This window comes from Haliotis cracherodii, unplaced genomic scaffold (assembly GCF_022045235.1).
Source record: "Haliotis cracherodii isolate W230 unplaced genomic scaffold, xgHalCrac1.p SCAF_21, whole genome shotgun sequence".
Taxonomy (NCBI): domain Eukaryota; kingdom Metazoa; phylum Mollusca; class Gastropoda; order Lepetellida; family Haliotidae; genus Haliotis; species Haliotis cracherodii.
The window spans coordinates 4,324,284-4,340,249 of NW_027266277.1; the positions used below are offsets into that span (position 1 = coordinate 4,324,284).

Below are 15,966 nucleotides of genomic sequence, written 5' to 3' on the forward strand. Positions count from 1 at the left end.
CACTGCCCATGTATGTGGGCCTCACAATCTATGCAAGAACTCGGAAGCGGGACCTGGTAGAAACGCTATTCGAACTGGGAATGTCCATATCATATGATCGAGTGTTGAAAATCTCCACTGAACTGGGTAACAGAGTGTTTGAGCAGTACTGTCGTGATCAGGTTGTGTGTCCTCCAAACCTACGAGAAGGGCTATTTACTACTGCTGCCATCGACAATATTGACCACAACCCCAGCTCAACAACAGCTACTGACTCCTTCCATGGTACAGGCATGTCACTTTTCCAACACCCTCATCCTCAGCATCTTGGAACTGACCGCAGGGAACATCGCATTCTTGATCATACATCAACCACAAAGACACTACTGGAGCTGCCTGAATCATATACCAGTGTACGACCACTGCAATTGACAAAGAAGGATTTGACGATCCCCAAGGTTGATGGTCCAGTCAAGGGGGATGGCCAGGTAGTCCAAGCATTGCAAGATGAGACGAGGTTAGTATCATTCATTGTGTAATTCCTCAAGGCACTGCAAAAGCCACTGCAGCAGCAAGACTTATCATTTTCTTATAATATGTTTCAGATGGCTGGAGTGGGTGGAGAAGACTTATCTGTTGGATGTCCGCAGTGACAGTAATATATCCTGGGCCGCCTATCATGCCAGTCATCAGCAAGCACAGGAGTGCTTCCCTGCTATCACCGCACTGCTACCTGTTTCCTAATGACTCAAAGTCTTTTGCAATGATACGGCACTCAATGGATGTGATCAAGCAAGCCGTGCAGAAAATCAACCCAGGTCAAGTACCAGTGATCACTGTGGATCAACCACTTTACGCAATTGCGAAACAGATACAGTGGCACTGGTCAGCGGATTATGGAGAGGACCATTTTATCATTATGCTGGAAGGCCTCCACATTGAGATAGCAGCACTCAAGGTGATTGGAGACTGGCTAGAAGACAAGGCAAAGGTGGCATCTGCTGGAACTGCAGATTCCTTACTGAAGGCATCCAATGTCACAAGAACCAGACACGCACAACAAGTGACTGCCAGCAACTTGTACATCCTACTGAGGAAGGTTTACACCCAGTACACAGATTCCCTGGAACCAGGACGCCAAGCTGATCAATTTGATGACTGGTGCACTCGGCAGTGTGATGCAACCCCCCAGTTCAAGTTCTGGTACACTGCTCTCCAGCTGGTCCTGACATACATCAGATCGCTGCAGACAGCAGACTTCTCTTTATGTGGACAGCCTGACAAAGATTGCACCATGGTTCTACAGATGGACCACATTAACTATGCACGGTGGGTGCCAGTCCACATTCAAGTCTGAAGAAAGCTCAACCACAAATCGAAGCAAAGTTCAACAATGGAAACTACACTGGTCACAAGTCAAAACGGGTCTTCTCATCAATGGCTATGGACCAGGCCCATGAACAAAATAATGCTGCTGTGAAGAGTGATGGTGGGGCTGTTGGGCTTACCCAAACTCCTGCGGCACTCAGACGTTGGATGCTTGCTGGACCAGAAGAGATGCGAATGACTGCTGAATTTGAAGCATCCTTGGAGACAGAACTCAAAGGACAAGAGACACACCACAATGAGCAGAAAAGGAGCTCCCAAGTGATCTTTGCCCAACATGTGCAAAGTCTTGTTTGAAATGGGCAAGCCATTCAATGAAGAAAAGAGTGACCTTCTGAGACTGAACACAAGAGACATTTTTGATCCTGCTGTGGCGTCTTCAGTTGACCAGGCTGAGGAGATAGGCCAGCAGCAGTATCAGACCTATGTAGATGACCGATTGCTGCAACGATCAGTATCTATTATTGTGCCAATCAAGAAGAACAAGCTGGCTCTAGTCAGTCGACCCCCTTACAAGAGAGATATCCAAGAGCACTTTGCAAGTCGCTTCCTTGAAAAGTGACTGTTCTCTGTTCTCACGAGTCTATAGTCCCAAGATGGCAACCTGGAGGACGTGTTGATGCAAACAAAGAAGAGCTGTTTGCATTCTTGGCAGAGTACATTTCACAACTGGAAACTGATAAGCAGGTTATTACCACATTCGGCTCACAAGTTCTGTGTCATCTTTATGTCTTGCAGTCACGAGGAGGCGGATACACGGATGCATCTAGCAGATGCAATGCACCTAGCAGATGCAATGCACCATGGCTACCAAAAGATCCTCAGGATAGTCGATACAGACATTGTTGTCTTAGCAGTGGCTGCAGTAGTCTGTGTAGAAGTCCAGTAGGTATGGGTTGCCTTTGGACCTAGTCAGAACGTTCGCTATATACCTACACACGAGATCTCTGCTTCGATTGGACCTGAGAAATCCAAGGCTCTCCCATTCTTTCACGCCTACACTGGCTTTGATACTGTTTCATCTTGCAGCACGAGGGGAAAGAAGACTGGGTGGGGTACATGGCAGGCATATGAGGAGGTGACCCCTACATTCCTAGCTTTGTCAGAAGGACCAGATGATGTATCTGAAGCTCAAGTGTCGGAACGGTCCGTTATCCTGCTCTATGACCGCACGAGCAGTAGGGAGAACATCAATGATGCTCGACAAGAGTTATATGCTAAGAAAGGACGTGCTATGGATGCCATCCCTCCCACTCAGGCAGCACTGTTGCAGCTGTGAGGGCTGTGTACCAGGGTGGACATTGCTTTGGAAAAGCTCTTGAAGTGGCCCCAGAATTGCCATCTCAAGGCGACTGGGGTTGGGTCGGCCCCACTGACTGGAAGCCATTCTGGACAACCCTACCTGAGGCCAGCTCAGCATCAAGAGAGCTGGTGCACTGAGGGTGCAAGAAGGGATGTAAAGGACGCTGCAAATGCAAGCAAGCAGGACTGAAATGCACTGCTTTGTGTGACTGCGGTGGCAAGGACTGCAATGTGTAAACCGGAAATCAGACCTATATGTAATGGTCAAGCCTATACAAACTGATACAGCATATAGTAACCATAGTAACAGTCAATGATGTGTTCTTAAAGGTCTCTAGGGTAGCGTATAAACATGGCTGAACTTTTTTCTGAATCCATTCGGAGCATTAGTGAAGTTTGAAGCTGAGAACAGATTATTTTGACATTTTTGCCGACTCAGCAATAAGTCTGAACCCCTTACATCTCCAGTTTTCAATGTTACCATCCTCTGACATAGTGTATCATATTCTGTTATATTGGCATGTCAAATATATCTTCCTTACAAGTAAAACCATAATATCTTTTTGTGATAATATTTTCCGGGCGGCCATTTTTAAAACGGCTGCCAGGGCTGTCAGACATTTTCGATGGCGCCAATTCTAGAATTATTTGTCGGACCATGATCCTTAACTCTGCCAAGTTTCATGCTTTTATGATGAAATGCACAATTGTGTCACATCTGCTGGACTGTAAGAGGCGACTAACGCAATCAGGTGGTTAGGCTCACCGACTTGGTTGATACATGTCATCAATCCCAACTGCGTGGATCGATGCTCACTTGATTGTCTGGTCCAGAATCGATTAATTTCACACCGCCGTGATATAGCTGGAATATTGCCGAGTGCGGCGTAAAACCAACCAATCAATCCACTCTAGCAGGGCAAGATCAACCAGGTCACATTGAAACCATTGATCTGATCCAATGACAGCAAGGGTTACTGGGAATCTTTGCAAAAGGCGACGACGAATAATTCTTGGGAGACATTCTAAAACATATTTTGAAAAACAATTTGACCGCAGTGTGGCTGGAGTCAACCTTCACTAACACAAATATTCCCGAGGAGGTTCCGGGTCAGGAAACGTCTCTCGTCACTCATGCTTGTTGTAGCATAAGATTAGCCCTCAGCCACTGGTTTGCCTGGGCAAGAATAAATTATTTGTAGTTGTAGGCCGATGTGATTTAACCAACTATGGTGTAAGGCAACAATCTGTTCATTAACTATTGTAACCAGTTCACCTAGTTTCAAATCCTGTTTCCAAAAGGAACGTTATTTACACCTGCACATTGCATTTGACTACTCGGATTTATCTACAGTGCAGTAAAGATTTTCACGAAACCAGCACAAAGTTTGCAAGTATTTTGAAGTAAATTCGAAACTGTTCAGATGAATGTTTTTTCTTATGGGCTGTACTTCATAATTTGGGGCGCCGAAGGCGATGTGTGAGGGTTATGTTTAGAATGTAAATGTTCGTGTGGATGGTCTGCCATGTGTCCGCTTTCTGTTGAGAGTTTTGTTGTCCATAATTTTTGGCAGGGTAATTAAAGCTCCGAGCCAAAAGGCTTGAAGCCCTATTGAATGAGTTCTTGTATGTCTTTTGAGTGTATGTGCATTGAACTGCCAATGGGGGTTCTCCCAATGATGGGGGTTCTGAGTGCTATTGCGAGTGGTTGGGAGGGGAATGTGGTCTCAAACACTGTCGCATATGTCGACATGTTTGTGGTCTGTTTTGGCCTTTTGATTGGTTTATTTTGTTTAACGCCGCACTCAGCAATATTACAGCTATATGGCGGCGGTCTAAATAATCGAGTCTGGACCAGACAATCCAGTGATTGATATCATGAGCATCGATCCACCCAATTAGGATCCATGACATGTGTCAACCAAGTCAGCGAGCCTGACCACCCTATCCCGTTAGTCGCTTTTTACGACAAGCATGGGTTGCTGAAGACCTATTCTATCCAGGATCTTCACGGGTCTTTGGCCTTTTGAAGCAGAGAGCACATTTGTAGACAGAAAAATGTTTCCTATAGTGGTGATGTGGTAACAGTTGAAAATGCCAATTCAAAATGCGTGGTGGTTTCTCGTGAGCATGATGTCTTGTTGTATATTAGTTGGCGGTATACTTGATGTTTAGGTTTTAGTTTAGTTTGTTCACAGTTTGAGCGGTGGCTGGCAAGGGGCGATGTGTTTGCTTTGTTATTTAACAACCCCCCCCCCCCCCCCCACGAATCCCGTAAGTGACCTCAAACAAGCACAGTCGCCTTTTACGGCAATCTTAACGTCTTTCGGTATGACGCGGGAGGGGACAGAACCCACGTCCTTCCACTCTCCGGGCAGACATGATACCACTATACCACGCAGACGGTATACCATCAATACAGCATTCGTCCGGGTAAATGAAACAAACTAACCGTTCACCTGATTTATTGGATGTTTCTGAATCGACTCAACAGATACAAGGTGGTAAATACAAATATCAGCAGCACAACGCCAGATGTCCCAAGCACTGCCAGTTTAACGTTGCGTGTGAAGATCTTGGACTCCCATTGGTGGACGACCGTCAGGCGGCGAGGGCCATCGTGGTTTGCATTCTTTTCTCCTATTGGCATCTTGCCAAATATAGGTCTCCGGCGATCTTCGGGCAGGGGCCTGCCGACATCTTCGGGCAGGGGCAGGGGCCTGCGGACATCTTCGGGCAGGGGCCTGCCGACATCTTCGGGCAGGGGCCTGCCGACATCTTCGGGCAGGGGCCTGCCGACATCTTCGGGCAGGGGCCTGCCGACATCTTCGGGCAGGGGCCTGCCGACATCTTCGGGCTTCGGTTTCCAATCCGTCTCCGCATCAGTGTGCACGAACGTTGAGTCTTGAAGGACGTAGAACTCGGCTGCTACCATCTGCAGTTTACCTGAAGATGGAAGTGAACAAGGCCAGGATGAACAAAGCCAAGACGTTTCTTTCTCGCCCATTTATCAATGCAGGTGGTCGAGAATTATCAATCAAGTCAGCGAGCCTGACCACCCGGTCAGTCGCCTTTACGACAAGCATGGCTTGCAGACCAATTCTAACCCGGATCTTCACTGGTATTTAATACAACAGGGTAAAGCTGCATGCAATATATATCGTCCATAATTCCATGAACGAATAACACTGAGTAATATTTCTTTACATATGTTTTGATAATACTACTCACGTTATAAAAGTAAAGACAAGACGTTAATATATACTCAAGTTCCTGCGACACCAACATTTGTGGTCTTTTTAAAACAAGTACAGTTTAGTTTTCAATATTGTAGTACCTGTATGGAATCAAGTCACAAAAACGCAACAGCTACAGAAAAGCATGCATTCCATGCAAAAATTGACTTATGCAAGCCCCATGCATTTCACTACCCAAGAATGGGCATAAAAACATGTGCGTTAACGGGATTCCATATGCATGTTCAGCATCGTGCTGACAACAGCCACTCAGAAAAACAAAATTACGCGTAACCAATAATCGACCAGACAACTGGATTCGAATTACACCTACGAAATCGATTCCAGCCAGCAACAGTGACTGCAAGAAGCATCCCTGGCCTTCGTCGAATATCTTCACAAACCGTACGTCGTCGTCGCCTCAGATGCGCAGGGATTGTCGCCAGAAGACTCGCCAGACGTCCCATTTTGACAGGAAATCACCGTCAAGCAAGTCTACACTGCTGCAGACAGCGTCTCCGCTGGTCAGGCATGCAATGGCGAAAAGTTCTTTTAGCTGAAGAGTCGTTTTCACCTCGGCCGCTGACGGATTCGAGTGTACCGACGTCGATGTGAACATTACGTCAATCATTGCGTCATGGCTGAAGATCGGGTCGGGGGCGGCAGCGTTATGGTATGGGGTGGGATTACAGCAAGACAGGGGACCCGTTTGATAGTGGTAGAGGGAAATCTCAATGGACAGCGCTACTGCGACGAAGATGCGTTGCTTGCATCGCAACCAGAGGCGGACACACGCTGTTGATTTGTAAATTGACATTTTGGCACGTTCGTGTTTTTTTTTTAAGAAATCACGCATTTTCTAAAGTCAGTATGGCAAATTAAACCATTTGAACACTTACAGGAGTCTTATCTGTTGCAAACCGAAATTGCTTCACATTTGGTAAAAAAACATAACTTTGCACTAAATCTTATTCAATGTCACAGGAACGTTTGTTCAGTATATTTTCATGTTCATTCATATTAATTCATATTGTTTTGGCCAGCACGTACGTGCAGTGAAGACTGAACACGCAATTATCCCCCGAAATATTCATGAGCCACAAAGTTTGTGTTCAGAAAAGCTTGCCATGCAATATACGGCGTGTGTTCAACATTTATCTGGTTCCAGTTGGGGTGCATGCGCAATTAGGTCAATACTGCTTCCATTTAATGCCGTTAATTTATTCTGGTGAGTACGAGCATCTGTTGTAACTGATTATAAAAGCCACCTGTTCCACTGCTTCTCGAGAATCGATGCACGATATAAGACCAGCCATATCTACGTTGTGGTCAAACTTGCAGTACGAAATGTGAAACCAGTGAAAGACTTACCCTGGGGGTTCAAGTCCCATCCTTCTACCTCCGTGTCTCCGGATGTGGCGTGCACAAACTTGGGAGGTTTAGCGTCACGCTTAAGTCGGGGGAGGTTAGAATCCTCAACTTCACACGTGGACTGGGGATGACGATACAAGTAGTTATATAAACGTACTCATCAACTCCCACACATTTTGATTTCGGATAACGATCTCACGAACACTACTGGAAGTCTTACGTATTACGTATCAAAAATATTTGTTATGGCAGTACATCGCAAGAAAATACAACGGGGACCTATCTGTTGGACTTACTGCCATGAAAAACGACCAGAACCCGAATGGTTCGGCCACACTTCGACAACTTAAGACGCAACTGGCAATGTAGAAAAATAGGAAAATATCAAGTATTCTTTATGGTGAATTCTTTCAGCCTGGATCCCGGAAATTTCGCCTTCAACATCACGAAAACACCTGATAAGAGCTACAGACCAATGCAAACATAACAAAAAAGGAAAAGTATCTGTCATGTCAATACAGTCCCCATGGTCCTAACGTGCACCTACCCCAATACAGTCTCCTTTGCAGGTCACGAAACTACACTTAAAGCCCACACTCTTCTTTGGGTGCAGACGGAAGACGCGGAACGGCGGGCTGACCCCGACCATCTTTATCATCTGGAAACCTTTCTTCCGATCAAACGGGAACCCTGTACCACATCTGCAGACAAACAGGGCATGCCACACATGTTATAAGGCCGAACACTATTGGAAAGATGCACATAATTGACGGTTACTGCTGTGATAGTCATAAAGCATGGGTTGCTGAAGATCTAACGGGTCCATGCATGTCATCTTATTCTAATTGCGTAGATCTATGTTCATGAGACCACTATATTGTCCGGTCCAAATTCGGTTATTTACAGACCGCAGTCAGAGCTGAAGGGGAGCTGGTATTTTATCGAAAAAGAATTGTCACCGAAAGGTCTTGAAAAAACCCCACACACTTCAGAGTGCTGAGAAGTAAAGAAATTGCCTACCACAAATTACATTGCTGCAACGTGTTTCTTTTTAAAGAAATCAGGCTTATATATTTAAATAAAACAAAGAACCTGTTGCTGAAAATATCTAATCGATAAAAAATCCAGCCTCCTCGCCTCTGACGAGAGGCATTGCCGCCCCTTACCGTATACAGATTGCTGAAGACCTATTCCTACCCACATCTTCAATGATTGACCTATTTGTCCTTTCGACGTACCCATCAGCTAATATGGCCGAAGACTGCCTCTCATCAGGCGTGACGACGTCACATCGCACTGGCATGAATCCAAGATCCTTCTCTTCCTTCGAAGCTAAGGGATGTCCATTAATGATGGAACTCGTACATATTGAATGGTACATTAATAAGAATATTGCAAATGAAGCGGTATTATTGCTATTCCGTGCCTCTTCAACCTAATCTACATGCCATGACAGATTAAATATGAAAGAATCGTTTGTTCTTAACGTCTAGTATATTAAGGATTGTTGCTCCTCACGAAGAAACTTACATTATCAGCCTGACAAGTTTTAAATGCAACTGACCCAACAATCCAAAAAATGAAAGTAATATCTTTCATATTTGAAACACTATTGGATATGTGCAACGTGTATTCGAACAACTTCATCCCAACAGTTAATTAAGACATACAAGATGCTTTTCATGAAATGATATTCAACTCACGTGACATGGTGACCTTTAACCTGACAATAAGGCCAACCTCGGCCGACTTCAGCTTCTGGCCTTCCATGCCGACGAGTTCGACAGTGTAATTGGAGTTGCTGACCATGCCCTCGTGGGTGTCCACTACTTTCGGGGGATGCTTCCTGCAAGAGGCAACACGTACATAGAGGTTATCACGCTTGTGTTTGGGGGTGGTAAATATCCTGTATCAGGAATCAACGTTGTATTGAGGGAGCCTCTGCTAGCTAAACAGTGTAATCCTGATACAGGATATTTTCCATCGCCAAACACAAAAGTGATAACCTCTATCACATGTCAATCTTCAATTCTGTGCTCGAAAACCTCCCATCTCGCAAACATTACCCTTACATTGCAAGTTTTCCTGGAATGTGTGCATGAATATATATTACGCCAGAAGGTAAGTGATGTGTCCGTCGAACAGTGACAACAGTCAGTATAGTTCCATCTCAAACCCGTTTCATTACAGAGCCGTAACAGACAAATTGCCTACACTTACATTTCGCACCAATCAATCGCTATGTCCACTGGAGTAACTGCTCTTTATGAAGTCTATGAGGCGTCCCGTTTGTCTAGAGTGTCTGTCCTATCATAACGTCACGAAGTACAGTCAGCTGTACACAGCGATAAAACGAAACAAGGTACAATTTGTACATATTTCGGTCAAATACAACTTAATTTGGAGTGAGATATGGAAACTGATCCTGCTGCTGTCGCAAGGCTCGTGTCCTGGTTAAATTGTTTCGCGATTTACATCTCCAAAGTTGACCAAAAAAAGTAAAGTGCCTTAGCTACGTCAGTTAGATACTGATAATCTGTAAATCAAACTATTCTTTTGATAATGATAGCATTTATTCAGATTCTATCGCCGAATGACATGGACAACGAAATGTTTGTAAACACGTCGTCCATACTAGACATTTGATATTTGCATCTATCCGCATATGACCAACGGATATCGATTTCATCCGTTGACTTTATCCTGCCGAGAAACCTACCCGTTATGAGATAATTATCAAGTGCTAGACTTTCCTGGAATCGTCAATATGAATTACATTCGTGAATTACATGAAACACGCGATGTGTTCATACAAAACCGGAAGTCGGAAGGTCGCCATTTCCTCGCTGGACAGTAAACCTTTTGATGTCATCGATACAACTCCTAAAATCGCCCAATGAAGCTAAATTTGACACAAAACTGCGCTTATATGAATTAATGTGTTCACGCTGAAAAGAACCATTTTTTACTCTTCTCTACCGCACCAGAAGACGCCAAAAGTAAAGTATTTTATGTTGTTGAACGCCGCACTCAGCAAAATTCCAGCTATATAACGGCGATCTTTGATTAATCGGGTCTGGACCAGAAAATCCAGTGATTGACATGAGCACCGGTCTACAGAGTTGGGATACACCATGCATCAACCAATTCAGCGAGTCTGACCACCCGATCCCGTTAGTAGTCTCTTACGGCAAACATGGGTTGCTGAAGACATATTCCACCTCGAACTTTCAAGGGTTAAAAGTTAATATTGAAATTATTCAGTGTCGTATATGAATACTAAAACGATTGTGGTATTGACCTTCGGTACATGACAAAAGTTAGAGAGGGGTAAAAACTTGCCTTATTCATGCTCATGTGCTCGGGTTTAATCAGTTTTTAACTGTCGAGCGAGAAAATAGTTGATACCTTCCGGTTTGGCATGGACAGCGCTTACCTCTGCCCGAAAGCAATGTTTCCATTATATTCGTTCTCATTTCTGGAAGCATGACTTGAAACGTTCACACAGACTCATGCCCATTATATACTGAATCAAATTAAAAACTTAAAAGTAATCCCATATATGATATACAACAGACAAATGTATTAGAGAAGGTAATTTTTAATCATTAATGGCCAAAGAAGGATTTTAATTAACGGTGGTGACCATAATTTGTTCCAAGCACCTACGGTATTCGGTAATAACATCAACAGTTTAAATCATAAGTCCCAAGCACGAGAATCTGATGGCACACAAGTTCAGTAGCGTTTATGGCCACAATGTGCGTTGACAACTGCCACACAACGCCTCCGCATGGACCTTGTGATGCTTGTGAACACATGATTGGGAAGACGACGCCATTGTTGCTGCAAAATGGTGCCAAGATCTTGCAAATTCTGTGGTTGGTTCTGGAGAGTGCGCAGACTTCTGCCAAGAGCATCCCAGACGTGTTCGATGGGATTGAGGTCGGGAGACCTTGACGGCCAGTCTATGACGTTGACTCCTGCATTCTGAAGGAAATTCCTTGTCAAAATTGCTGTGTGGGGTCTGGCATTGTGTTGGAAGATCAAACCGGGTCCATGGGCTGCCATAAAAGGCAGAAGTTCTGGTGCCAGTACCTGGTCGCGGTAAGCAGTAGCGTTTAGGTTGCCACGGATGACAAGAAGCCTGGATCGTGCATTGCCACAGAAAGCACCCACACCATGACACTTCCGCCTCGAAATCTGTCAACTTCCTGTACACATCACTGGGCGTAACGTTCATGACGGCGGCTTCACACCCTCGCTCTACCATCAGCAAATCGAAGATTAAATCGGGATTCATCACTGAAGACGGCTTGATTCCAATTCCGAGTCCATCGTAAGTGTCTAATTGAGTCAGAATCGGCCCGCAGTATGGCCGTCGTGATTGAAGGTGAGCAGTTCTCAGACGGTTTCGAACAGTTTGCGCACTCAGTCTACCCCTAAACAGTTTATATCTGGTTGATGTAGCCGTCAATATCGGTTACGGAGGCGACGTAAGACAATCTGACGATCCTCTGCATGTGACGTCACACGTGGTCGACCTGGCCGAGGGCGATCAGCGGCGGTACCCGTTTGCTGTAGACGCGTCTGTAAATCATAAACAGTCCGTCGACTACAACCGAAAGTCCTTGCGACTTCAGCTACGGACGTTCACGACTGCAACATGCCGATGGCACGTTCACGTTGCACATTTGAAAGGCGTGGCATGACAAATGTCCGTAAAGACTTGTTTTCTTGTGTTTTTCTTTTTTTTGTTAATGACTACAAACAATATGGCTGCAAACATGTGTGGTATTATTGCCACATGACCAGTTGCACGTGAAAAAAACACTTTTGCAACTATAGTGCTGTGCACATGATTTTGATCGATTCACCTGCACAAAAACGGGTGTTATCTGAAGACAATACGTGGCCATTACTGTTTAAATACACAATACGGGCCCACAATGATAACTGGTGAAAATGTTAAAATTTTAGGATTGTGAAGTTTTTAATTTGGTTCAGTATATTTCAAAGCTACTCACACGTCAATAAGAGGGAGGCTTTCCTCTTTCTCTTCCTTGTAAGTCTCAAAGTTGCATTCCATCAGAAACTTCTCATCGACATCACTCTCGAAGACTGGGCTTCCACGACGAGACAGGACCTCGATACTATAGATATGTCGGTGTGGCATTTTCTAGAAATACAGGAAATGCCGTGATTGTGTACTTATTGATAAATCAGTCTAAAAGAATATTATCGTTTTCAGCTCACCTGACTGAAAGTCAAGTGAGATTACGTCGTTGCCTTTCTGTCCGTCTTGCGTCTCAAACCTAAAGACCGATGAAGCTGAAATTCCACATGCTTGTTTCGAACAATGCTGTATTTACGAGGTTCGTATCTGAGTTACCAAAGAAGGCATTGTGGGGTATTTATGGCAATTAAAGTCATAGCCGTCATATTTTTGGCATTTGTATCATTTTAAAACACGTCCCATTTTAGGGAAAGTCAAGTGAGATTACGTCCTTGCCTTTCTGTCCGTCTTGCGTCTCAAACCTAAAGACCGATGAAGCTGAAATTCCACATGCTTACAGGAGTCTTATCTGTTGCAAACCGAAATTGCTTCACATTTGGTAAAAAAACATAACTTTGCACTAAATCTTATTCAATGTCACAGGAACGTTTGTTCAGTATATTTTCATGTTCATTCATATTAATTCATATTGTTTTGGCCAGCACGTACGTGCAGTGAAGACTGAACACGCAATTATTCCCCGAAATATTCATGAGCCACAAAGTTTGTGTTCAGAAAAGCTTGCCATGCAATATACGGCGTGTGTTCAACATTTATCTGGTTCCAGTTGGGGTACATGCGCAATTAGGTACTCGGTTGACTACACATGCGGATCTTTTATTTTAATGACGGAACTTTCGTAAAAAGTGTCCTACAAAGTGATATGGACATTTTGATGTAAATTGTAATATATACAAGTACAAATGTATAATCTTTTTCAATTTTTGGTGGTTAGGGATGTATTTTGATGTCAATATTGCATGAGTATAACAAATTTAGTTCTGACATCAACCTAGAAAGTGCGTAAACAAATAAAATGAGCATGGTTTTACACCGCTTTTGGCAATATTCCAGCTACTAGACGGCTCGATATCTGACTATGAGCAAATCTTTTCTGAAAAAATGTCCTCGTATCGTATATCGTGCATTATTACCTCTCCATTGTTATCCGAGGTATCCTATTGGCAAATCGACCGGTACCGAAAGACGACTTGTGTACATTGCAAAATATCAAGATAGGTGTCACAATCAGTTCGTAAAATGTACTTATAACGTTGTGGTGTAGCATCAATACTCAAATTGGAAAACGGCGACATTATTTATCATCCCGGGGCAAGGACGTTAACTACGATGAAAGTCCAGTTTCCACGCTTACCTACACTTTGGCTGGACTAACGAGCCTATGCATAGTCATCAAAATCCCGTGACGAAATTGACATCCGGTTCATAAACATGGCAACCGCCGTGCCGAATTAGTTGGATTATAGGATTTACAGAGCATGTGTATCGTCAACTGGGCGCCGACAGATATTCTCCAAATCTTTTTAAGTTTTAATCAAGGTGCTTCAGTGATTTGATGCACTGCGCGAGGATTTTGTTTGTTCCCCAACAATGACGGCTGCCTGTAAATAAACGAGTCTGGACCGGACAATCCAGAGATTGACATGAGCATCGATCCACGCAAGTGGGATACGATCGCGATGACATGCATCAACCAAGTCAGAGCCTGACCACCCGATCCCGTCAGTCACCTCTTACAAGCATAGTCGCCTATTAGGGCAAGCACGGGTTGCTGAAGACCTATTCAGTCCCGGATCTTTATGGTTCTTCGCGAGGTAAAACCAGTTTTATAACAAGAAAGATCTTTATTATCGTCTTAACTAGGAACCGTAATTTACTATGAAGCAAATGCAAGAGATATGAGAGGTGGAATCTGATCAGTATGGGGATAAAGTAGGGACAATTCGTAATAGCAAATGGTGGCGCTGGAATCTAGCCCAGAAATTCCAGCCTAGTTTGGCAAGTGAGGAACTGGACTTATGTAGTCAGTGAACTCCCTTGCCTGGGGAAGATGCATATTTTAGCACTATCAATCATACGTACCGTCATGACGCATTTGTCGCCCCTTCCGGTAAATGCGACATCGAGGCTCCACGTCGCCTTGGCAACATCTTGTTTGAACGCACAGCTCTTGCCATTGCGCATGAATGCCGAGACGCGGATGCTGTCCCCGAAGTAGTTTATCTTGGCGGTGTTGTCCTTCAGTCTCCCGCACGTTATGTTAACTAGAACAGAGGCACGTGAAGATCCGCGTTTGAATTGGTCTTCAATTGGCAACCCATGCTTACCATAAGAGGCGACCAACGAGATCGGGTGGTCAGGCTCGCTGACTTGGTGCTTGTCATTGTATCCCAATTGCGTGCGTCGATAATCACTGAATTGTCTGGCCCAGACTCCATTGACAGACCGCTGTCATATAGCCGAGTGCGGCGATAAACAACAAACTCTGAACAATAAAAAGATTTCGTTGAACGCATGTCAAACAAAGGTCCATGTTTCCATTATCGGGATGGTGCTTGGACTTCAGTGACCAGCCAACTGAAACACCTTTTTTGGGACATGACTAAGATTTAAATTGATAGTTAACATGTCAGACGACTGTTATAGACGCCCGTTCCAGATCACATACGAATCAAATTATATAATGCAAATAACTGCAGTTATCACATGTGAAACAAAGGCTATTGTATATCCACCAATCACTGCCCGACATATGCTTTAATTTTTAATTTTCTTTGTTTATCGCTGCACTCATCAATATTCCAGCTATATGACGGGTCCGTAAATAATCAGACAATCCAGTAATGGACATGAGCATCCATCCACGCAATTGGAATACGGTGACAACGTAGTAGTCGAGCCCGATCACCCGATCCCGTTTCTTTCTTACAAACATGGGTTGCTGAAGACATACTAACCCGGATCTTAATGGGTCACATATGTAACAATGCTTCCTGATATGTGAACGAGTCGCAATAGTAAGCGATAACACCTCATGGATATGAAATTCTGTCGACTGAAAATATTCAAGTTCAAAATATTCAACATTTCGCGCGCTAATACCATAAAACTAAATTCGTTTGCGCAGTCGTGCGCAGCAGTTTTGAAGTATTCCAGCCATATGTCACGGTCATCAGTAAACAATCTAGTCTAGACCAGGCGATTCAGTTTCTGAAAGCATGCCCAACGATCCACAGCGTTGGCTTGCGATGACAGCAATGTCAAACCTCGCCAACCCATTCACATTTGTCAGCTCACGAGCACGGGGCATTGGGGACCATTCCTGGCCCAGGCTCCGTACTGGGTTTCGACAACGAGCAATGGCGAGTGTAACCTGGTGAAGGACATGGGTAATGATGTACTTACCCTGGCCGGGCTCCAGACGCTGACAGGACAAGGAGCCAAATCCAACCTGAAATGGAAATATCAATTTGCCGGTTTACGCTAATTTTTTTTCCAAATTGGAAAAGTCACATAGACAAAGTTATTAATGAATACAGTTGTATTAGTCAATGTGTTGCCGTACTCACCGACAGAAGAATGAAAATAACCGACCTCATTGTTTGACAGTCCAAG

General features: G+C 44.2%; 1 protein-coding gene across 1 annotated transcript; it reads right to left on the reverse strand.

Moving 5' to 3' along the window:
- Positions 1-5,131: 5,131 nt before the first annotated feature.
- Positions 5,132-15,966, reverse strand: LOC139470988 (uncharacterized). The gene is made up of 10 exons (XM_071253299.1): positions 15,921-15,966; positions 15,757-15,802; positions 14,434-14,615; positions 12,302-12,453; positions 8,978-9,120; positions 8,513-8,606; positions 7,822-7,975; positions 7,275-7,395; positions 5,412-5,613; positions 5,132-5,357 (listed from the first exon to the last, which is right to left on the reverse strand). The coding sequence occupies exons 1-10, from the start codon at positions 15,948-15,950 to the stop codon at positions 5,132-5,134; spliced, it is 1,350 nt and encodes a 449-aa protein (XP_071109400.1). The 5' UTR covers positions 15,951-15,966.

Coding starts and splice junctions, on each gene's coding strand:
- LOC139470988 (XM_071253299.1), bottom strand. CDS start 15,950: ATGAGGTCGGTTATTTTCATTCTTCTGTCG. Junction 9,121..12,301: donor AGCCTCCCTCTTATTGACGT/GTGAGTAGCTTT, acceptor TGCCTCTTGCAG/GAAGCATCCCCCGAAAGTAG. Junction 5,614..7,274: donor ATGGGACTTGAACCCCCAGG/GTAAGTCTTTCA, acceptor TTCCATCTTCAG/GTAAACTGCAGATGGTAGCA.